Source organism: Balaenoptera acutorostrata, chromosome 7 (assembly GCF_949987535.1).
Source record: "Balaenoptera acutorostrata chromosome 7, mBalAcu1.1, whole genome shotgun sequence".
NCBI lineage: Eukaryota > Metazoa > Chordata > Mammalia > Artiodactyla > Balaenopteridae > Balaenoptera > Balaenoptera acutorostrata.
Window position 1 is genome coordinate 44731306 of NC_080070.1, and position 25401 is coordinate 44756706.

Below are 25401 nucleotides of genomic sequence, written 5' to 3' on the forward strand. Positions count from 1 at the left end.
GTGTAATTTTGTTATTCAAGAATTTTATATAAATGGAATCATACAGTATGTAGCCTTTTGAGATTGGCTCTTTTCTCTCAGAATAGTTCTTTTGAGATCCATCCAAGTAGTTGCATGGATCAATAGTTTGTTCCTTTTTATTGCTGAGTAGAATTCCATGGTATGGATGTACCCCAGTTTGTTTAAACACTCACCCACTGAAGGACATCTGGGTAGCTTCCAGTTTTTTGCCTATTACAATTAAAGCTGCTGTGAACATTTGTGTACAGGATTTTGAGTGAACACAGGTTTTCATTTTACTGGGATAAATAGCCAAGAGTGTAATTGCTGAGTTATATGGTAAGTAAATATTTAGTTCTACAAGAAACTACCATACTGATTTCCAGAGTGGCTGAACCATTTAACATTTTCACCAGCAATATATGAGATTTTCCACATCTTCACCAGTATTTGGTGTTACCATGCTATACATAATATATATATATATATATATTTTTTTTTTTTTGCCATTTTGATAAGTGAGTAATGATATCACACTGTGGTTTTTATTTGCATTTTCCTGATGGCTAATGATGTTGAATATATTTTCATGAGCTTTATTGCCACCTGCATATACTATTTGATGAAATATCTCCAATTTTCTAATTAGATCTTTTCCTAATTAGATCTTTTGTTCTCTTCACAAGGTCTTCCACAAGGCTATTTATTTTTATTTTGATGAAGTCCAATTTATCAATTTTTCCTTTTTATGGGAAGTGCTTTTGGTGTCAAATGTAAAAACTCTTTTTGCCCAACCCTAAATCTCAAAGATTTCCTCCTACATGCTTTTTATACACATTTTATAGTTTTACATTTCACATTTAAGTCCATGATCAATTTTCAGTTAACTTTTGTATAATCTATGAAGTTTATATCATGTTTCTTTTTTGCCTATTTTTTGTCTAATTCTTCCAGCACCATATGTTGGAAAGGTTAGCCTTCTTCCATTGAATTGCCTTGGCACCTTTTTGTCAAAAATCAGTTGGGTATACTTGTAGGAGTCTATTTCTGGGTTCTTAATCCTTTTCCATTGATCTTTGTGTCTATTCTTCCACCAACACCACACTGTCTTTATTACTGTAGCTACACTATAAGTCTTGAAATTGGGTAGACTGATCCTTCTCACTTTACTCTTGTTTTACAGAAATTGTTTTAGTTATTCTAGGTCCTTTGCCTTTTCATATAAATTTAAAAATAAGCTTCTCTATGTCTACCAAACCAAACCCCTGCTGGGCATACCCCTTTTTATACCATTTGAGAAGTATTTACATGGGAAAATCAGGCTTGATGCACCCATCATCCAGGAGCCTCTCCTGCTGCAGGAAGAAGCCTGCTGATGTTTGCCTAGTACATTTTTGGGAAGCATTTGTCAAAGAGCAGTCCAAGGACGAAGGGCATCCCTAGGGGGCTTGTTGAAATGTAGATTTCTACAGCCCATCTTTTTCCTCTTATCTGCCACCTCCTTTACCTGAGCTCTTTTCTAAAAAGTTTGAGCTAAGCCTCCTTTGCTTTGGGATAATTTTAGAACTGTGTGGCCAGCAGAAAGGGTCCCTGATTAAACAGCCCAGCATATATGCAGAGTCTTCTGGGAAGTTGTGCGTGGCCTGCCCTGATCTGCAGGCCATGAAATCAGAGGGAGGTCTTTGTTACATCGAATTGTGGGTAGATAAGGGCATTAAAGAGAAAAATTCACCCCCTCTAAAATGGGAAAAAATGGAAAAAGACATTAACATGTGGAAAGAAGCTGTAGAAGATACAGCCAAATATCCAACAAGAAATGCAGTCGCTGATGAGTGTGATCATACCTGGAGAGGGATGAGGAGAAATCTCCACGAACAGGTGAGCCTCCAACTCAACCAATATGAATCTGACATAGAGGCAGGTAATGGGAGCTCTGTACTAGCAATCCTGCACTTCCTGAATCTGAGAGGAACCGTGGATTTCTGGATTTTAGCTCGTCAACGAAGGCTTATCTTAAAAATTGCATTTCTTTTGTTAGTGGTATTTGTTAAAAAGAAGAAAAATACCAAACACATGGCATATAGTCAGTGATGTGTTGCTAATGTTTGACAACCAGCTCTACAGAAGAGAAAAGCCCCAATCTTTTAGTGTATTCCAATTTCCAACGTATAAACACTACCACCATGGTCAATTTCAAGCTACCAACATAATGGCACCAAGCACAGAGCTAGAAATACAAGCACTCCAGAACACCACTGTACACACAACTATTTATTTTAACATTAGAAGTTATTGGGAGTCCCTCCCATCAAGCCTCTTAGATAGCCTCAACCACCAGAGGGCAGACAGCAGAAGCAAGAAGAACTACAATCCTGCAGCCTGTGGAACAAAAACCACATTCACAGAAAGACAGACGAGATGAAACGGCAGAGGGCTATATACCAGATGAAGGAACAAGATAAAACCCCAGAAAAACTACTAAATGAAGTGGAGATAGGCAACCTTCCAGAAAAAGAATTCAGAATAATGATAGTGAAGATGATCCAGGACCTCGGAATAAGAATGGAGGCAAAGATCGAGAAGATGCAAGAAATGTTTAACAAAGACCTAGAAGAATTAAAGAACAAACAGAGATGAGCAATACAATAACTGAAATGAAAACTACACTAGAAGGAATCAATAGCAGAATAACTGAGGCAGAAGAACGGGTAAGTGACCTGGAAGATAGAAGTTATTGGGTCCGTGAAGCTTTTTTTGTTCCTAACAGCAAGCGGTGAACATTTGGCTAGAATTTAGGGTATTTTATTGGCATCAGAGGTCATGCTGTTTATTCAATTTACCTAGATAAAATACTTACGAATACCAAGTCACATCTTTTCAGTGATGACATTATATCTCACTCTCCTCCTCCTAAACCTGGTATACACAAGCTCATAATTTAACCAGGGGAACATTCATTTCAGTGGCTTCCAAAATTGTTGACCATCAGAAACACCTGGGGGTTAGTTAAGAATATAGATTCCCAGTGGAAACAACCCAAATGTCCACTGATGGATGAATGGATAAACAAAATATGGTGTATATATACAATGGAATATTATTGAGTCATAAAAAGGAATGAAATTATGATACATGCTACAACATGAATGAACCTTGAAGACATTACATTAAATGAAATAAACCAGACACAAAAGGACAAATATTGTATGATTCCACTTATACAAGGTACCTAGAATAGGCAAATTCATAGAGACAGAAACTAGAATAGAGGTTAGCAGGGGCCGCAGGGAAGGGAGAATGAGGAATTATTGCTTAATGGGTATACAGTTTCAGTTTGGGGTGATGAAAAAGTTCTAGAAATAGATAGTGGTGATGATTGCACAACAATGTGAATGCATTTAATGTCACCGAACTATACACTTTAAAACGGTAAATTTTATGTTTTGTGTATTTTACCACAATAAAAAAAAAAAAAAAGGACACAGATGCCATTGGAAATTATGTTTCACTTGGTCTGGAGTGGGACTCAAGCATCTGAATATTTCACAAGCAGCCCTGGAAATTCTAAGGCACATTCAGGTTCAGGACCCCTGCATTTTACAGAAGAAGAAACCAAGGCCTGGAAAGAAATAACTTAGTGAAGGCCAAGTAACTAGAAGTGGCAGAGCAGGGAACTGATTCCAGATCTAATTCCAAGTCCAGACCCCCTTCACTTCATTCTTCAAATGACTGAGAGTCTTTACAACTATCCAATTCACAGGCCCCAAGGCACAGAAGCTCCCTGTCTAGATGCCTGAAAATATTACCCTGGCTTCTGCATTTAGCACTTCAGTGTGGTCTTGCCTCTAGAGCTTTGAAGTTGTTACCTTGCATTCAAAGCCTCATCAAGGTGGCCATCCCACAGTCTCCAGAACCCCAAATATCAAAAATTTCAAGTGTATTTTTAAATCTGATCCCTCTGCTGGTCCCAGGTATGGCTCAGAGAATGCTCAGACATTCTCAGGTAGTCAGAGGGTTGCCTCATGTGTTAAACATCGGCTGGTCGATGCCCAAGCATGTCTGCAGATAAAAATCTTGAGCCCTTTAACCACCAAGCTACTGGAAACATAATTAGATGGCTCTGGTGTAAATAAGCCCATCTGAGTAAAGGAGGTAATCAAGTTCACAAAAATACCAATGTATTTTGTTCACGTTCATTATCACAGCAGTCCTAGTAAATGTCAGCCTCTCTAGCAGATAGATTTCTATGGCAAATACACATTAGTTCTCAAGGTGAGATACCTGTCAAAAAGAGAACCTAAGGGACTTCCTTGGTGGCACAGTGGTTAAGACTCCACGCTCCCAATGCAGGGGGCCTAGGTTCTATCCCTGGCCAGGGAACTAGATCCCACATGCATGCCACAACTAAGAGTTCACATGCCACAACTAAGGAGCCCACAAGCCACAACTAAAGGAGCCCACCTGCCACAACTAAGACCCAGCTCAACCAAATAAATTAATTAAATTAATTAATTTTTAAAAAAGAGAGAACCTAAAACATTTGATCCTAAACACAAATTGTGCCAACTTCTAAGCAGACTGAAAGAGAGTATTCTCTGATCAAAGCCTGATAAGAATAGTTATAATTGTAGCATGATGGTCATTTTAAAAACAATCAGTAGCATGCGTGAACATTCATGTATCTTCATAAAAAGATATGTGTCACAAATACAGACATACTTTCAACTTTGCAGTTGCCAAACTCAAGCAGCAAATCAAAGAGACCCTAAACAGACGTTGCGGGCTTTTGTTTCAAATCACTTCTTTCCTGTAGTTTTTGATGAATCATTCCAACTTTCCACTTGGAATACCTAGCTTTATTTTCACAGTTTGATAGCCTCCAGGAAACAATGCTTAATAGAAGCCTCAGAGGAGATAAGAATGTTGGGTTTTTTTGTAATATATTTATTTATTTATTTTTGGCTGCGTTGGGTCTTCATTGCGCACGGGCTTTCTCTAGTTGTGGCGAGGGGGCTACTCTTCGTTGCGGTGCACGGGCTTCTCATTGCGGTGGCTTTTCTTGTTGCGGAGCATGGGCTCTAGGTGCGCGGGCTTCAGTAGTTGTGGCGCACAGGCTAAGTTGCTCCATGGCATGTGGGATCTTCCCAGACAAGGGATTGAACCCGTGTCCCCTGCGTTGGCAGGCGGATTCTTAACCACTGAGCCACCAGGAAAGTCCCAAGATAAGAATGTTTTGATTTTAAGACATTTCGAGATGATAAGCATCACCGTGATTTCATTCCTGTAGTGAAATGTCAGACAGGAGTGGGGGAAAATCATTTTAAAGTGTAGAGCGGTTTGCTCTGCGTGGTGGGCAAGTTAGAAGCAGTAACAGAGTAGTTTTCAGAGCAGCTGTAGAAAACTCGAAGCCCAATTAAAAGTGTGTTTTATATGATATTATAAAAGGAAGCACATAATCATACCAAAATGACGGTAACTAGGAAATCTGAAGCCATAATTGCATATTATTTGGTAACGCTGCACAATACAGTGAAAGATCTACTAAAAATTGCATTAAGGTTATCACTAAGTCTATAAGTACTGAAATATACTACAGCCACTACCACATGAAAATACACTTAGGCTATGGTGATTTTAAGGATTTTTTTAAACCTCTACGGAATTCAGTGAAGAAACAGTAAAGTGACAGGAGCTTGGGAATGGTTTACAGACAACCAGCCATTTTTCAGCCCTACGTATCCATTTTTATTCTCTCCCTATAATTTTCACTCAACTCTTTTTAAATTCTGCTGAATTCCAAAAAGGACTTAAGATGTATATGGCTCAACAGTATACTTAAGATGTATATGGCTTGGGGCTTCCCTGGTGGCGCAGTGGTTGAGAGTCTGCCTGCCAATGCAGGGGACGCGGGTTCGCGCCCTGGTCTGGGAAGATCCCACATGCCACGGAGCAACTAGGCCCGTGAGCCACAATTACTGAGCCTGCGCGTCTGGAGCCTGTGCTCTGAAACAAGAGAGGCCGCGATAATGAGAGGCCCGCGCACCGCGATGAAGAGAGGCCCCCACTTGCCGCAACTAGAGCCCTCGCACAGAAACGAAGACCCAACACAGCAATCAATCAATCAATCAATCAATAAAATTAAAAAAAAAAAAAAAGATGCAATAGTTTAAAAAAAAAAAAAAGATGTATATGGCTCAATATACTAAATATGCAGTTGATTTCAATAGACATGTACTAAACCAGGAAGACTGGAATTTGGTTCCAATTTTCCTCTCTTCCTCACCTTTTTCCAACATGTATTCAACTACCGTGTGCCAGGCACAGTGATTGTGTCTGAGAACACTATGGTCCCTGCCCTCACAAAACCTCTAGTTTAGTGGGAGTTACAGAAAATGAAAACACTAAATCACAGTTGTGCCTAGTGTTAAGAAGGAGAGATACTTAATTCCATGGCAAGTGGCCATAGAGGCCAGGAAGTGATGCCTAAAGTGAAAGCTGAAGAAAGGGTAAAAGTCAACTAGATGACATAGAGTGGAAAAGCAGCCAGGAAGAGCGAGCAGCATGTGCAAAGCTCCATGACCAGAAGCAGGCACAGAACACTGAGAGAAACAAAATAAAGTCTCCTAACGGCAGGAGTCCAGAACAAGGGAGGCTAGAGAGGTAAGCAGGAGCCAGACATTACAGGGAGGAAAGGGAACAGCCAAGGGTGAGCACTTGCTAGCACTTGTTGTGTGCAGGATCCATAAGGTATATTCCAGCTCTAAGTGCCATTCTTGATAGATGCTTCTACCTGCCATGCATACCAGAGATGCTCTGACTATGGTTGGTAGATTCTAAGGTGATCCTCAAGATTTCCACTCCCTGATACCTCCACCTCGTGTAATCCCCAGCCCTTGAGTGTGGGCAAGACTTGTGGATGTGATGGATGTCACTACCATGATTAGGTTATACAAAGATGAAGCAATTTTACAGGTGTAATTAAGATCCCTAATCAATTTCACTTTGAGTCATTAAAGAGGGAAATTTTCCTGAGTGGGCCTGACCTAATAAGTGAGCCCTTAAAAAGAGTCCATAGGGCAGAGAGACACTCTCCTGTTAGCCTTGAAGAAGTAAGCCATTCTACAGCTACAAGGAATCGAATTCTAACAACACGAGCTTAGAAGATGACCTTGAGCCTCAGATGAAACCGCAGCCCTGGCTGACCTTGACTGCAGCCTTGTGAGACCCAGCTAAGCCATGCCCAGAATCCTAACACATGGAAACTATGCGATAATAAATGACTGTTATTTTAGGCCACTAAGTTTTATGACAAACTTGTTATGCATCAATAGAAAATAAATAGACTGGACATTGGTAGCTGAAGGAAGCTCTGTCAGGCTGGTAGCCATTGAAGAGGATTCCCATGTTTTTTATATGGATGCCAGGTCCACACCTGATTGCAACACTTTGCATATGATATGACAAGGGACCAGGACCACCATTCTCCTCTGTCACAATGAGGAACATTCTCAACTTGCCCACTTCAGAAAAGTAAAAACTGATGCACCCCAAGTCAGCAGCTAGCCTCGGAAATCTAATCTTCTAGCTTAAAGGCAATCACAAACTCTTCACTTAAACTGTCTTCCCAAATCCCATGGAGTCTAAAACACTGAGGCTGTTAATAGAAGGACTGAAGCAAATTTTACAGAGAAAGCAGATCTCTCTTTTGAGTTTTCTTACTAGTTTTAACAACAAAAACAGGTTTTGTAAAGTATGATTTTAATGTTAACAAGATCTTTTCAAACAAATAGGGTCTTTTTTAAATTTAAATGCCAAAATAGCCTGGTTTATATTATAGGAAGCCAATGTATGAAATATAACATTTTATATATCTTTTTTCAGTTAGAGAAAAGGAGGGAGGAAAACAAATCCCTCAAGTTATTGGTTTTTTCTCTTGTCTTTAAAAACATATTAACGAACTCCACTCAAATTTGGGGGGCTGAATAGGTAAAACTAGTTATACTGTTAAAGGTTAAAATAGTTATAGCTTACAACATACACGCAGGCATCTCATAATCTAACAACTTCAAGAAACACGTCAAGAATTCTCCTAAGCTCAAAATCATGGTAAAAATAACAGTGGCACTGGAATTGAGTAGCTCCGTGATGGGAATGTTTTTCAGAGTAATGTAATTTCCTAAGATGTTTTAAGTGATAGGTCAGAGTCTCAGCATTAAAGCAGCTAGGAGGAAAGCTGCTGGAGACTGCTTTCTGTATGCATAGACTGACTCTGGAAGGATTCTCACAAATCCAGTAAATGGTTATCTCCAAGAAAGGGTACAAGGTTGCTAGCGTTGAGAATAGGAAGAAGCCTTACTTTTACTATAGATGTTTTTGTGTATTTTTTAAATAAATTTATTTATTTATTTACTTTTGGCTGCGTTGGGTCTTCATTGCTGCGTGCAGGCTTTCTCTAGTTGCGGCGAGCGGGGGCTACTCTTCATTGTGGTTCGCGGGCTTCTCACTGCGGTGGCTTCTCTTGTTGTGGAGCACGGGCTGTAGGCGCGCAGGCTCAGTAGTTGTGGCTCATGGGCTCTAGAGTGCAGGCTCAGTAGTTGTGGCGCATGGGCTTGGTTGCTCCGTGGCATGTGGGACCTTCCCGGACCAGGGCTCGAACCCATGTCCCCTGCATTGGCAGGTGGATTCTTAACCACTGTGCCACCAGGGAAGTCCCTTTTGTGTATTTTTAATTGTATGAATGCATTATCTTATCAAAAATATTTTATGAAACCAGGCATACACATACATACTCACAAAAGAGTAAAGCTCATATGAATTGTCTCCCTGGGGCACTGCAGTACAGTCATGGATACTGAAGAGGAAAAGAAAGTAATTTTAGGGGTTCCCCAAAAAAGTCAATTAGTAAGAAAAGCCACCTCCTCCTAAGCCACATGTTGTTTCCAATACCTCCACAAAGCTTCTTTGCCCATGTACTTCCTCGGAAATTGCTGGTCCACCCACAGTATAAAAGTCCATGGAGGGAGAAGGGGTGTGACACAGATGAAACTGATGCAGGCAAAACTGATGCCAGTGTCTCTCTCACTCCTTTATCTCTGGAGCCCTCCTAATTCTCCAGGTCTTTCCTCCCTCCTTCTTATCTCATAGGCGGTGTATGTGTTACCAGGCAGAAGAATGGAGCATTTGGAGTCTGAGCCCTGCTACCTCTGAGCAACTGTGGGATCTTGAAAAACATCACTTCCCTTCCCTAAGCATCTCTGTTTCCCCATCTGTTAAATCAGAACAATAATAACCACCATCTCAGGGGTGATATAACATTATCTATGAAAACCTAAAGACTGGGGTTTGTCTATTCCAAAATACTCTCTAAATCTAGTTCACAGTACGGTTTAAATGACTGGTAGAGTATTAACCTTAAGGCAGGTCATTCCTTATTTGGGATGTGAAACCTGGGACAAACTGCATCCGGGTCAATCATACATAATAACTACCAGAGATTTTGGTGATGTCTAAAAGGAAGGAAAACAGAGGTTGGGGAAAGAGCTGCTCTTTTGTTTGGGCAGCAGACAATGCACGGTTATAATTGCTAAAAGAAATCTGGTTAAAAGCAAACAACCAGATTGACACATGCATGGAAAAACTCACGGTTATTCCATCTTAAACCGTGTAAACAACAGGACAATTTATTCTGTCAACATAGGGAGTGTAGTTTTGTTTTTTGTTTTTTAATTAATTAATTTATTTATTTATTTATTTTTGCTGTGTTGGGTCTTCGTTTCTGTGCGAGGGCTTTCTCTAGTTGCAGCAAGCGGGGGCCACTCTTCATCGCGGTGCGCGGGCCTCTCACTATCGCAGCCTCTCTTGTTGCGGAGCACAGGCTCCAGACGCGCAGGCTCAGTAGTTGTGACTCACGGGCCTAGTTGCTCCGCGGCATGTGGGATCCTCCCAGACCAGGGCTCGAACCCGTGTCCCCTGCATTAGCAGGCAGATTCTCAACCACTGCGCCACCAGGGAAGCCCTGTAGTTATTTTTTTTTTAAGTTTTTTTAAATGCTCATTCCTATATATGGTAATCGGCTGGCTCCCTACAAAACAGCCACATAGCAATATTCTGAAAGGCATGGTCATCTTCCAAGTCATTCTCGAAGCAAAAGGAGAAGCGGCTCCTGATTTGTGACCTTGTACTGCTTTAAAGGCAAGCTATAATTAATAATACTCAATCTTTTACCATTATTCATAGCTCTATTTTACTTTGGTCAGCACTTGGTCTCTATAAATGAGCCCAATCCCCTTAAAATTCTCCATGCATGTTTTGCTCCCTAATTATTTACCAGAACCTAGGATGGTTGTCCAGTTTTGGAAATCAGTGTGCAAATATTTATATTTTGCCTCTTTCCTTTCATTTTGAGACATCATAGGATATTTTTAAATCAAATATAAAAATTAAACTATTAAAAAACAACCCCTGGGATCACAACCCATAGAAAAATGAGACAAGGCACAGAGAAATCAAAGACAAGAAAAGATTGTGGAATATAAATCCCACTTGATAAATGAAAGACTATTTTCTTGTATCTTTCATCAAAGTATTGTGGACAATTAATATTTTATGCTCTGTATGAAGAAAGAGGATGGAATTTGACCTATAAATGTTTGAAAAACACCTTATTTGTTTATTATCCACTAATAACAAACATATATTCAGATAACAAGTACATGATTGTTCATGAAAGAACCCCAAATTAAAGGGTGATTCTCAGTCCAAGTAAATACAGAAAAGCTGCCAAAGCCGTCTGTTTGACTCTCAATGATCTCATTTGTTTTCATCAAATAATATTGAGACTTTTCAAATTAGATTATCTTTTGCCCAGTTATTAGGCTATTTGGATTAAAATGTATGACAATTATTAGCATAAAATAATCTGAAAAGTACACTGAAACACTTGCTTGAGAAGAATAAGTTATAATTTACTTACTTTTTTGTTTGAAAGAATAATCTGGCTTCATAAAAGGTAAGAACAATTTGGTAAGCAGTGCCAGGTATCCCATAAATACCTGGCATGGGATCAGTAAATACTTGTTGAATGAATGAATGAATGGAACATATGAGCAATCTGACTGAAGCAAACAAGAACACAAATGCCTATACACACACACACACACACACACACACACACACACACACAAAACCTTCCTATAAATCCTTTTGGAAATATGAGTTTTCATATTTATGTCTCAGCAGATTTACTCTACTGCTTCCTTTTCAATACCAACATCTTCTTCAGAGGAAAATAAGCAGAAGTCATGATAGGATCCTTCATGCTTTTGTCTGACCCCCCTCACCCTCCCCTAAACAATCAACTAACAAAAACTTCAAAGCCCAGGAAATGGTGTTTTAACAAGTGCCCTAGGTGATCATGAGTGGTGGGCAATGCCTAAGAACTATTCCATGCCTTTGTGTGGATCATGACCTTCACCTGGGAACTTCCCACAAACAGCTCTCTTTGGATGTGATGAACTCCTTCTTGATCACAAAAATGAGTTGCCTCTTCTGGAAAGCCTTCCCCAGCACACTCCCCTTGCCCTCTGCACTCTGGCACACCTTCCCTGGAGAACTTCCCCCGTTGGATGGTATTGTTTTGTCCCTCCAGTAGAGCAAGCTCCTTGAGGGCTTGGATACCCTCTGGTTGATCTTTGCATCACTAACACCTTGGCAAATGAGTGATTTAAGTTCTCTGAGCCTTCGGTTTCCTCATATATAAAATGAGAAAGACAGAAATGCCCCTGCTGTTGTGAGGACTAAGTGGTGAGCATAAACCAGCTAACCCAGTATCCAGCACTGGGGGGAAACACATCCCTTTGGGACTACTATTATGAAGGTAACAGGTGAGGATAAAGGTTTTAAAATCAACCAGACGAGTCACACCTCACCACCCACAGGGCTTCAACAACACTAAGTGGAAAAGCAAATGCCACGGCTTTCTCAAAGGGTCAAAGCTCTTGGTAAATACAAGCAGGTTCCACTTTTCATCACACCAGAAGGTGACCAACATATAGAAGACCTTGTTTTCCTGTAGGAACAATATCATCACTGAGCCTGGCCTCAAAACAAAGAATAGGAATGATCCTTAAAGACCCATAGAGAATGAGCATAGTCTTTACGGATGTAATAAATATACACTTCTGTAATTATTTAAAGGAATGAAATGAGACTCCACATAATTACAAATAAACTATGAACACTAATTACAAGTGTTCCCAAATATACATCAGTACACATAGAATATAGATATAAACATAAGCGTAAATTAATATGGGAATTTTAAATGGCCCAAATTTCTTAAGAGAATGTCCAAGAAAGAATGAGCTGATGATATGCCTTCTTCTCTCTGTGCTTTCCCCCTATTGGAAGTATCAAAACAAAAAGTAATAACTTCAGAGAGTCTTCAAATGCCTCAAATGTGAAGTATGTTTGATAACTGAAATGATGAAAATGAGGATGATGATATTTTCTCATTGAAAAATCATTCTTAGAAATAAGAGGCATGTAAAACAGTCCCCCTTTCTTCATCTAGCCTACATTCTAAACTTAGTTGATTCTGTTACTGCAGTTCAGTTCATTGGGCGAAATTTTGCAAAAATACCACCATTCAAGTCTTAATTTGTTGACAACTGTCGGTGCTTTCTATATTTCATTGAAAAACAAAAAAGAATTGCTGACCCTCAGTTAGGTTCTTTAAAAGGAACTTGATACCATTTCTCACAAAACCACAAAAAGGGGAGGAAAATATCCCTTGTAATATGGGAGAAACCCAGAACAGGAAAGAATTGGGATAGGAGTGTGCACGTGGCAGTCTCAAATAAAGAGTTGGCTATATGGGCAGTGTATGGGCAACATGGCTATATGCGCAAGTTTTTAAGGCGAAAGCAGCTGATTTGCCTAAATGTTGCTATGTGTAATACCAACTTCTCCTCTAGTCTATCATAATCTTTTAGGAAGAAAGGCTTGAAAACTCTCAAAGGAATAGGAAAGGAGACTAGCCTTGCCTCTTTTGGAGGCAATTACAATTTAACTTGTGCACGCCTCTCCCCACAGCACTTTGATTTCCAGGTTTGTCTTTGAGCATCAGACACACAGGGGCACAGCAAGAATGGCAAGTTGGTTCCCTGTAGCTTGGCATAAAACTGAAAGTCTAAATGTATTATTGTACATCTGTGCTATGGGATCCACACAACTAAAAAGCATGAACTGGCATGGGAAAATTCCTAAACCATATTAGTGTAGAGGTATTTTTAAAAAGCAAACTGTGAAAGAATAATTACTATTTAATTTCATTTATGTAAAAATAAAACCACACATACAAAATTACATATATATATAAATGTGTGTATATGTAATAAACTGGAAAAGGTCTGGGAAAGACACAATAAATTGATAACAGTTGTTATTTCTGAAAAGAGTTATTTCTGAAAAGTTTCAGCAAATGATGGGAGGTCCTTTGCCAGTTCTTGGGGCTCAAGTCCCACCACCCTCCCCGCCGTTTATTTACACAACTGAATAACTAGGAAGAGTTTTGATAACCATTCACCAGCACTTCAACATTTGAGTTACATTTTCTTGGTCATTATCTACTTTTCTTTCTTTCTTATACCATCATTCTAATGATTAAAAAAATTTCAAAATAGCAGGAGAGCAAAGGATCACAGCCTCACAGCTACGAGGGGCAAAGAGATTTCACCCCAAAGATGCACTGACCAGGGCAGATATCGACCAAGAGCCTCTCACAGATGTGCTTCTCATTCCTTCATCAGAAAGACCCACCTTCTCTCTTCCTTTCCTTTCTTTACCTGGTAGCAGAGGTTCTCAAGCCTCAGCCCCCATGAGAGTCCCGGTGGTGACCTGAAAATGTAGACTCACGGGACCGGGGACAGAGCTTGTGATACAGCAGGCCTGCAAGCCTAATGATGAGACCAGTCTGTCCCCCATCGCTGTCATTTACTACCTCTGTCGCCTTGGGGCTCTCAGTGCCACCACTTCATGTGTAAAACGGGTTTATGATAGTACCTCCCTCAGTAGGCTGTGAGGATCCAGTGCCTGACTCTGCGTAAGGACTATATATACGTTCGAGCCCCTGCAATTTTGATTAAGATGATTAGGATCTCAGTTACTACTGTTATTGGGCAAGGCCCAGGAAGCTGCATTATCATAGGTAAGTCTTTGGTCCACTGCATTTTGAGAAATACTGCTTACACTCACAATTCCCTCAGGTAAGAGGAAGAACAAACAACCACAAACAATACTCCAGGGAAACTCAAAGCAACTAGCTTGGACTACTGCTGCATCCAGTTAGCAATACTAGATTTCCCCTTCCCGTGTGCCTGCTGATGGTAGAAAGGTTTTCTAGAAGGGGAGTCTTTGCTGGGAAGCCTGGTAGGCCCAGGCCCTTCACCCATTCTGCCAGGTTAGGTACGTGCTGTGCTCACCTTTACAAGAGGCCGGATCTGTCCGGTGACCAGCTTTAAAAACAGCATAAGGTGGTACCTCTGAATGCAAATGACTTTCAAAATACAGGAGAATTAAGTCCATCAGCTCTCCATTCACCATGCGTTAACTAGCCGGAGGGGCTTTGAGGTCCCTTCAACTCCCTGAATCCGCTTCCTGGACCCGCCCCGGAAGCAGAGGAGGGGCCTCGGGTCCGGAGGCCGGAAGCCCTGGAGGGAGGAGCCCTGGAGGGAGGAGCCCCGGAGTCGCGGGCGGAAGTCGGTGTGGCCCCGGTGGATGTCCTGCATCTCCCCTTCCCCCTCCTCCTACCGGTTGGCGCTGGTCGCTGCCAGCACGGCACGGGTTTCCCGAGAGCAAGAGCCGCGGTGGCTGTGGATCTGGAGCGCCCACGGGTGTTCCAGGCCCTTCCCCTGCCAGGCACAGGGCCCCAGGTCTGTAGGAACAGGGTGCGAGTCCTGGCTAGCCATTGCAAACTTTTTGTGACTTAGTGCAAATCGTTAAGTCAGTTCCTCATCTGTAAAATGGGCTTCGTATTACAGATTTAGCACAGTCAAATAAATGTATGCGTCGACCGCAAAAAAAACAAACAAAAAAAATTGACCCTGAGATAATCTTGCCTGCACATCATTCTGCTCTAAAATAAAGTATTATCAACAAACTCATTACTACGACTCCTCACACAATCATTCTAAGTAAAAGTTAAAACCGCCAGTGTTAGCCCTGACCACGCCCGTTGGAAGAGGGCTTACGAGAAGCACAGCTGCCGCGGTTGTCTCAGTATCTGCTCCACACTGAGGATTTGCTGCTGTCCTTGTTCCACTGCGTGATCGGAGGACACGAGATGGGGAGGAGAGGTTTACCCAGATTCCTTGGGAGGCCAAATCCAGAGTGGTTTCTGGGTTCACACCAAGATCTCCTCTCTACCCAGGCAATGCTCTTGATCCTCCCTTTTTGGTCGTTATTCCTTTACTGCACATGTTCTTTGGTTTCAGCTTCTTGTACTTACCCTTGCCCAATGCTAAAATCCAGGGTATAACCTAAATGCCCAGGAATGGAGAAATGACCCAATGAATGTTGGTACATTCCCACGCAGATTCTTATGTGCCCATTAAGGACAGTATTTCCAAACAAGTTGAGAAGATGTTATGCCCTGATGTTAAGTGGGAGAAGAAAAAAAAAAAAAAGCAAAAAAACCCAGAAATAACACAATTCGATAGTAAGATATCAAGTAGGTAAACACTTCGACGTGGGAAAAAAATACAGAAAACATATATCAAATATTAACTGTTGTTACTTCTGGGTGGTGGGATTATGAGTAATTTATTTTCTGCTTTTCCACAGTTTAGCCTATTTTTAAAAGCTTCTTCTATGAGCATATGTAACTATTCTAATCAGAAAAACATAAATAAACCAGTGCAAATACAACTGTGTCCCTTAAAACCCAGGAGACAAAAACTGTATTATGGAGTGGAAATAGAGAAAATGAAGGGGGGCATCTTAAGAGCCCCCTCTACAGCCTGACAAGTCAGCACTTTTCAGGAGTCTCTCTCAGGAAGGTCCACCTCAGGGCAGGCTGGGGATTCTGATCTCCCCCAAAAGGCCTGGACTTTACTGTCAGAAAGAGAACTCAGGGCGCTGAATTCACTGGTCTATTCTTGGGTCCAGTTTAATTTGAAGAGACTTTATCATCTTTTTAAATTTTATTTATTTATTTATTCTTGGCTGTGTTGGGTCTTCGTTTCTGTGCGAGGGCTTTCTCTAGTTGCGGCGAGCGGGGGCCACTCTTCATCGCGGTGCGCGGGCCTCTCACTATCGCGGCCTCTCTTGTTGTGGAGCACGGGCTCCAGACGCGCAGGCTCAGTAGTTGTGGCTCACGGGCCCAGTTGCTCTGCGGCATGTGGGATCTTCCCAGACCAGGGCTCGAACCCATGTCCCCTGCATTGGCAGGCAGATTCTCAACCACTGCACCACCAGGGAAGCCCGAGACTTTATCATCTTAAGCTCAAAAAGAATACTCATGAAATGTATTTGTCACAAGTATCCCTTTCCCTTGGAAGATTAGGATGATCAAAGGAAAGAATGATGATAAAGGAAACAGCAGGACAAGAAGGCAAGTAGGTTACACACTACAGCAACCCAAAGTGCCCTCCTGTGCTACGGTTAACGGGAAATGAACCTAATGCCTTGGGCATGGTTCCTTCACACATTCTGCTTCCACCCTGTAGCATCCAACTCATCTCTCACTGGCGAGGCAGCCTTGCAAGATGAAGATGGCAAATCAGCCGTTAAAAAAATAAAGAATTGAGTGAAGCTCAGGGAAAAAAAAAAAGAATTAAATAGAAGAGTTTCTTTAAGGTGAATCAACGATAACTTAGACACACATTGGCTCAGTAATGTATTCTTTTCTTTCTTTTTTTATTTTATTTTATTTATTTATTTATTTTGGCTGCATCGGGTCTTAGTTGCGGCACGTGGGATCTTTGGTGAGGCACGCGGGATCTTCTGTTGCAGTGCGCGGGCTTCTCTCTAGTTGTGGCGTGCAGGGTTTTTGTTGTTGTTGTTGTTGTTTTCTCTCTCTAGTTGTGGCCCGCGGGCACTGTAGTTTGCGGCACGTGGGCTCTCTCATTGAAGCTGGCAAGCTCAGTAGTCGTGGTGCTCAGGTTTAGTTGCCCGAGGCACGTGGGATCTTAGTTCCCCCACCAGGGATCGAACCCACGTCCACTGCACTGGAAGCCGGATTCTTTACCACTGGACCACCAGGGAAGTCCCAGTAATGTATTCTTAATTGGAATTATTTTATCTGACCATCAGCTTGGGAGACTCCTAAGAAATTACTATTTCAGGTCTTGCATCAATAGCTCTCAGAAGTCACGTGAGTAAAACATCTGCCTCCCAACTCCGTAGGAAAGAGATGAGAAGTAAATGGCTGATTTCTCCTGCTCCAAAAGGCTTCAGAAGACGCATTTTTATAGTCAAGTCCATCAGGTATTTACAGAGCACCTACTATATTTATATTAACCGAGAAATGTTTGCATGCCAGGCACTTTGCTAAACACATTGACTGTGTCTCGCCATTAGCTCCCTCCGACACAATTATTATCCTCATTTAACAGGAGAGGGAACTGGGGTAGAAAGAGGTTCCATGTCTCTACTTGCTCAAGTGAAAACCTTGGGGTATTAGTTTCTCAGGCTGCTGTGACAAATTACCACCAGCCTGGAGGCTGAAGACAACAGAAATGTGTTCTCTCACAGTTCTGGAAAGTAAAAGTCCAAAATCAAGGTGTTGGCAGGGCCATGCTCCATCTGAAGCTTCCAGGGAAGACCCCTCCTGGCCTTTTCCCAGCTCCTGGTAACACGAGGCATTCCTTGGCTTCGGGCAACACAACTCCAACCTCTGCCTCTTATTTATTTATTTATTTATAGACTTAAACATTATAGTTTAAGTCTATAAATAGTAACTATAATAACTATAGTTACTCACAAACAACTTGGCATTAATCCTTGACGTGTGGATTTCATATAATAGTGTGCGTTGTAAAGTTCAAAGTCCTCCTTGAGCGTAGAGACTTGTGGGTTGTCACTAGAAATGGTGCTTTAGTTTACTTGGTTTCTATGGAGCTCCTTTTGAGAGCTCTACAGAAGGGAGCCTCCCCTTTGCAGCTCCAAAAAAGGATATTCTTCTGTGGGGGTAGAAATCACCTAGTCAAGATCTCTTTCAGATGTTCCCACCCAGGCTGCACATTAAATCTCCTGGGAGCTTCTTCAAAAGACAGATGCCTTAGCCCCCCTCCCCAGGGCAAGTGAATCTGAATCTCAGCAACAGAGCCCAGGCGTCTATACCTGCCCCTCTTGTTACACAGCCACGTTCTCTGTGTGTCTCTGTCTGCTCTTCATATAAAGACACCAGTCATATTGGATTTGCAGCCACCCTAATCTGGTATGACCTTATCTTAACTAATTACATCTCCAAAGATCCCATTTCCAATTAAGGTCACATTCTGAGGTTCCTAATGGACATGAACTTTTGGGGAACACTCTGCAACCCAGGATGCATCTTCAGGGTGAGAAATCTCTTTGCAACCCAGGACTGTTGGATTTGGACTTGGCAGTGTGACTCCGGAGCCCACATCCTGAACAACTGTGCTCATTTTGACCTCTGGGGGACCACACTGCACACACTGACATACACTAGGTGACATCAGAGCGTGACCTGGCTCCTGTCCTGAGGAGCTGAGGATCTACTGAACACAAACAAGACAATGAAAAAGCACATCACTGAAGTATCTGTGTGAACTTCTGGATGCCATGGAAACTTAACCAGGAGAATGACGGATGAGGGCTGGGGGACCTTGAGCACAGGCAGCATCTGGGCAGGTTGGAGGAAAGACCTGAGCTAAGGCAGAGGCAACCTAGAACAGTGTGTTTGAGAGAGACAGGCGCGCCAGAGGGCCACAGGAGATGGGGGTGGAGTAAGGGCATTTTAGAGATGCTGCAAAGACAAAGGGAAGGACTTAGATTTAATTTGGAAGGAAAGAAAAACTTTAATAGGGACCAAAATGATAAAATTTGGTCTAAAAGACTCCTCTGGCAGAGGTGGGCAGGGCGAGCGTAGAGCCTGGAAAAACTTGAGTGTTGAAACTTCGTGACAGAACAGGCTTGCGTGCGTGTGTGCCAACCTGCAGAGGCATCATGTTTACATCTCTTCTGTGGCATTTTAACAACTTGCCTCAGAAAATAAACCAACGATGCAGATGCTCACTGCACTTTCATCCCCTACTAGGAGGACTGCCCTTACTACCAACCCCCAACACTCACACACACAGCAGCTTCCCTCCCAACACCCACTTGCAACCCAGCCAAGAGCTGAGTGAAGAGAAAGGTGAGAGAAAGAGAAATTAAAATGCCTGCAGGAACAGCCAAAAAAGGCAGCCAAGACATAAATTACCTTTGCACCGCTCACAACAGGCTCCCCTCTGCTTGATGGCGAGGGCACAGTCTCTCGACAGCACTGGGCACTTCTCTCTCTTACAGGTCACTTCCTTGTTCTAGGCAAAAAGGACAAGAAACATTTGAAATCAACTTCAAAACAGAATCCCCAGAATCCTAGCACATGGCTAAGGTTTTCCTAGCTTCCCTCTTCCTATCTTGCCTTCATCTTGGCGAGAAAACTCTGTGATAGCAAATGAGATTTTGCTCTTTCTGGAACAAAAATATCCTTCCAGGAATAGATTGAGATTAGGGGCAGATGAAAGGGGATGAAAAGTCCCTTCTTTACCAGCCAATTTAACCTAGATAACCGAACTCCGAGAGAGAGAGGCTTTCTCCCGCCCTGCTCTAAGGTTTCTTTTCAGTACACACTATAGAAATGATAATATTTGTGTAAATCATATTTTGCCCATTGGGCTACCTGGGCCAGGACTGCATCGTGAGAACAAAAATATTTGCACACGGCCGTCCAACAATCCTTAATAGTAGAGTGAATTAAAATGCAGCAATCTAAAGTTCCAACTCAAATAATGACAAAGTTGAGTATTGAATCGGCTCAGTAAGAGAAAAAATAATATTCCCTATGCCAAGCAGAGACACAGGAGTCAGTGTTTTATAGCTGTGGGACAGCTGCATTATATTAGCACTTATGCTAATGACAGTGTGGTGAGCATTTGCATCTTTGGTTTTATCCTGAAAAGTTAGCTGTTAAAATGACCTCAAGAAGATCCAAATATGATGCATATACCTGTTTGGAGAACAGGATGCTCATGGACCAAAAATACTATGTCACAACACTTCAACGAGATTGGAGCTGTAACAAGGGTCTACTAAATGCTAGGTGCTGTGGCTTTCATTCCTATTAAAATGCTGTGAGATAAGTATTATCATTATCTCTTGTTTATAAACAGGAAAACTGCTGTTCAGAGAAGGTCTATGACTTTTTCAAGATCATACAGCTTTGCAATGGCAGAGGTGGATTTCAATACTGAGCTCACAAATGTGTACAATGCCCACGCCCTACCCTGAGTTAAGGCTGGGATGACCACACTCATTGCCTGATTTAGGGAGAGATCAGATAGGAGCAACTGACCAGCCCTCTGACCTCGAGATGAATTCAGAACCCTCCTGGAATATGTGCAGGAGAAATCCTGACTCAGCCCTGACAATGACCTTGGGAAGATTCACAAGTGTAACCAGTATGCTTCAATGTCAAGAGTAAGGAAGATCTCCCCATTTCTATTCCAGCACCAAGGAGGGGTGTGAGGGGGTGAGGGGTGTGAGAGTGTTTAAGTGTGTGTGTGTGTGTGTGTGTGTTGGGGACCTGGGGTCCAAGCTGAGCCCATACACCAAATTCTAGCTCTAAAGCAGTTCTCAGATAAAACATGTCACCTTCTGTGCTGCCCTCCAATTCCCTAGGAGTTGCAGAGCCCCTCAAGATGTTCCCAGGGTCTAATTCTAAAATGAGTCCAGATTGTCATCGCCTCCCTTTTTGAATGAGCAGAACCTCTGAGAGTCCCAGAACCCCACTCCCTCCAACTCACCAATCACCCCTCCCCCAGAGTAAGGTATATGGAGGCTGGGGACGGGTGAGCCTCGCCATTCCAACAGCTCTATTTCTACACAGTCTTGTTGTCTCACTGCACTGATGGCTTTGCAAGGCCACTGAAGCATGGGAATAATGAGCCCACCCCGATCGGTGCTGCTCAAACGTCCCCACGTAGAAAATGGCCATCATTACCGAGGCCAATGTGGTAAACACACAGACGGGGCCGTCCCAACACCTGCCTGGCCACTCAAAGAGCGAGCATCAGTTCTCAGCCACTGTACCCACTCCTGCAGGGCTGGTGTGCAGACCTTCTGTTTTTTCGTTTATTGGTTATTGGTGTCTGATTGTAAGGTGTGGTTGACCTGAGTAATCCAGTCTCCTTTTCTTTCCCCCTTTTTGGTGTATGTTATGTGATAAAGGTTCTCATAGGGCTAATCTCACTGACTCCTTAAAATCCCGTGAGGCAGTGATCCTCACCCTTGGCTGCTAATCAGAACCCGTGTGCAGTTCTTAACAAAGCCCGGCACTGTCTCCCATTCCCTGAAGCTCAGATCTGATTTATCTCAGGACCAGGCTCCCCAGGTAATTCCAGTGGGCAGCCCAGGCTGAGAACCACCGCTGTACAGGGAGCGTTCTTAGTACCAGCGGGGCTGAGGCGGGCTCGGGAGCTGTCCACAGTCCCGGAGTGAACGGCTGCCTGCAACCTGAACCCAGGTATCCTGGCTCCGAGCCCTGCCACTCTCCTTCCCTCGCCCTCTCTTCATAATAATGGTGGCATCATGACTCACTGTAAGTCATGGCCCTTTGATTTATGTTCATATTTTTTTCTTAAATACAAACGTAATACATAGTTGTGGTCACAATTCAAATGAAAGAGGTATATTCTTAAAAATTAATAGCGCCCTTTTGCCACAACCAGAGCAATCAAGAACAACGATCAGGTGTCTATGCTGCTTGGCATTATGAACAGTGACTTAGCTTTGCAAAGTGCAGTTACTCGAAGCCATAGTTTGATACCAGCTGCCCCACCCAGGGCATTACCTCAGAGCATCTGTTACCTCGGCTTTATGCCTTCAGCAAAGCTGGCTGCAGCCTTAAGGAAAAGCCAACCCCCAGCCCCCAAGTGCATCTCCTCTCTGAAAGGAAGACTCCTCAGACACAAGGAAGTAAAAACTCTAACAGTAGTCAGAGTGGGTGTGAAGTCAAAATTTGGGGTCTCATGTATAGGAAGACACACAGTCTCTTACATATAGGAATTCTTTGCTAAATTAGAAACCTAGCAGCCAATCAAAATCCATAGCAAGATCCCAAGATCCGTAATAAATAGCTCGTAATTATGGTTCAGCAGAAAATTTATTTCAACCAGATGATTTGTAGATTCACTTCTGGAATTTTTTGTGTACTCTCACACACACACACACACACTCTCTCTCTCTCTCTCTCTCTCTCTCTCTCTCGCACAGAGAGCGTAAACCTAAACCTTAGCTGTAGGTTTAGTGAGGTTTTTTTCCCCCTTCTGATAACACTTGGAGTTTTTTTATATCTACCAAGGGTCACGCTGGTACAGAGCTGCCAGACCTGATCATTTCCCAGCTGCCTGCTTGCATGGGTATGAAGCACAAGCTCAGAATCCCAGGCCCTCAAAGAAAGAAAGAAAAACGTCAGAGAATCGCTGGTGAGAGGCTGATTCCTCCATCTTCTTAATTGAGTCCAGCAGCTACAGAGTAAATTCAAGCACAGGTTAATTAAGACCACTCACTTTGCTTTCCCTGATTTTGTCAAGAGACAAAAACACTGGTCTTCAAGCCAACAGCTCTGGTGAGAAGGGGCACATGCAAAGCCGTGCCTTCAGGACTCCCTCTGCACTGGCCGCCTCATCCCCACGTGCACCAAGTGTCCTCTGCTCTTACTCAAGGTCACGGCTCCTTCGGTTCACGTTTTCATTCACAACATGTTTTCTGACACTGACTCACACTTACTGAACACTTTCTATGTATCAAGCTCTGTGCTAAGAATAGTATATGCATTATTTCACAAAAAAATTCCACATCATCCCCATTTTACAGATGAGGAACCAACATTGGTAAACTTGCCCAGGTCACACAAGAGGCAGATCTGGAATACAAATAGAGGTCCGACTCCAAAGGCACGTGCTTAAATGCTGCACTTTGCTACTTCCCAGCATGCGGGATACACACAAGAACTAAAGAATGTCATAGTCCTAAGGCCCCAGGAGAGATTAATACCTTCCAGGTGGTTCCACATATGTGAAATGAGCTCTCTAACAAGAGCTGAATAACTCCAAGGAGCTGTGTCATCACCAACCATGGGAAGGTCTACAAACACCAGCTGTTTTCTGGTAACAAGGAAAGATGCACTACTTTGTATATTGATAGGTATCTATGCTTATCACACCTCTGACAGCCAGACTCACATCCCCACGCAAATTTTCCCCAAGATTCTAGCCTGAGTTTGAGTCTCCCCAAAACTAAGCCACAGAAATGGTGGTAAAAATGCTCTGGAGGAAAATGTCAGAACATTCTTAAAAACCAACCTAGCCTGTGCCTACGAGTAATAACTACCATCACATTTTTCATTCTCAGTCTCTGTCTCTCCATGTTTACCACTTTCTAGGGTCAGCCAGCCTGTGATTTACCTGTTGTCAAAGGCATCTGTCTGCATTATTTCCTCCTTTCAGAAAGACCAAATATATCAAAATTCAAAACACAGCCTCTGGGGGCACATGAAATGAAGTGCCAACAAACAAAAAGAAAAGAGGGGCATAGGGAGTAATAAAGAAAAAAACTTACATGGCTGGCAACAAAGCTCTATAAGGATGCGAGCCAAACCACAGCTCCGGCCGCAGCCAAGTTCAAACAGGATTCCAGCAGCCAGCTTGCTGTATCTAAGATCTGCCACTAGATGGCAGCACAGAGTTCCCTGAGCTTAGGAAATGTGCCAAGAAACCCGCCAGTGCCTCCTGAGCATTTTTCAGTGTCTGGCATGGAGGGAAATGATCTGTCACTGATTTGGCTGGGTGGGGGTGGGGGGCTGGTTAGAGAACATAGCAAATTGCCATTGTGAGATTTTCCTGTTTGCTTTTCTCAACGAGAAAAAAAAAATGTTTTTGAGATGCTTTTGTTTTATTTCAAGCCAATGTCTTGAAGATAATTTTTTTCTAAGATTCTTCCAGGCGCAATCCTATTATGGACTATGGAAAGTATTACCTGACCTTTCATTTATATTTAAACATAACAATAAAATAAAAAATCTGGAGAGGACAACACAGCAGCTGATATGATGAGAGTGATCAGGGAGAAACGTCGGCTGGCAGATGCTGTATTTCTAGACTATGAAACAGCAACACAAATCTCTTGAAATAAGAGGGAAAATGAAAATACCTGGTGCCTTGCCTGCTGATCCTCCATGTGATTAGCCATATTAGGAAGGTGGCAGACCACATGAGTCTCTTCCTCTACAAGATGGTGTTATTTTCCTTCCATCCTTGTCTTTTATGAAAGCAAAGCCTGCCTTGGAGGCAAATAGCGGTCATTTGGCGAACTTGCAAATTCTAGGTGCCAAATCCTTTTTCAGAAAATCAAGAAGGCCGTGAAGTTGTAATATTTTTTTCTGCCCAAATGAACAACAAAATATGTCAATAAAGCACATGGGCCAGGTGATATCATTAGAGAGGATAAAGAGGTAGAAGTGACTCTCTTTCCTAAATTAAAAACCCTCCAGATTACCCTGCCTTGCTGCATATATGCACACACCCCTGTGTCATTTCCTCACTGTAGTCTTTTTTAGGGAGGGGCCCTATAGATGGATTCCCCTATCAAAATGCAGATAGCCATGGGGCTGGACCCATATTAATTCTGAATAAGGGGTTCCCTCTGTCATCAGCTACTGTCAGGGGATGCATGCCCAGCACAGTGACTCGGAGAAGTAAAGGAGTGGAAGTTCTAAAGCAGCTGAACCAGAGGCTTGACCCATGTGCCACTGCACCCAGTGCTGTGGGAACAGGAAAGAAACCACACAGCAAGCTTCCTGTCTATGGTCTAGAAATGTACACGTGCTTAGAGGGGACAAGACATCAGATGTTAGCAGATCACACAAACATGGCAGTGTAACTTCTGGCACCAAGTGAGAACTACAGAAAAGAATTCCACCTTGACTCAAAAGCTATCACGGTCAGTGAGCACAAATAGGACACTAAGACCCTTAATCAAATTCTCTTTATTACAGAATTTGTTTGAAGTGCCCACACGGTAGTGTTTCACTATTTGAGAGTCTCAAAATTACTCACAGAGGAATTTGTTTTTAGGAATACAGATGTTTTGTGTCAAGTTTCCCAAGGAGGAAGGTGA

At 42.5% G+C, this 25401-nt stretch overlaps 1 protein-coding gene across 4 annotated transcripts in view; it reads right to left on the minus strand.

Moving 5' to 3' along the window:
• BMPER (BMP binding endothelial regulator) overlaps positions 1 to 25401 on the minus strand; it is a 378272-nt gene that overhangs the window by 204420 nt on the left and 148451 nt on the right. For all 4 annotated transcript variants that reach the window (XM_057550081.1, XM_007175215.2, XM_057550080.1 and 1 more), the window contains one exon: positions 19445 to 19544. In XM_057550081.1, coding sequence (XP_057406064.1) covers positions 19445 to 19544 — 100 coding nt within the window. The remainder of the gene's footprint in view (positions 1 to 19444; positions 19545 to 25401) is intronic.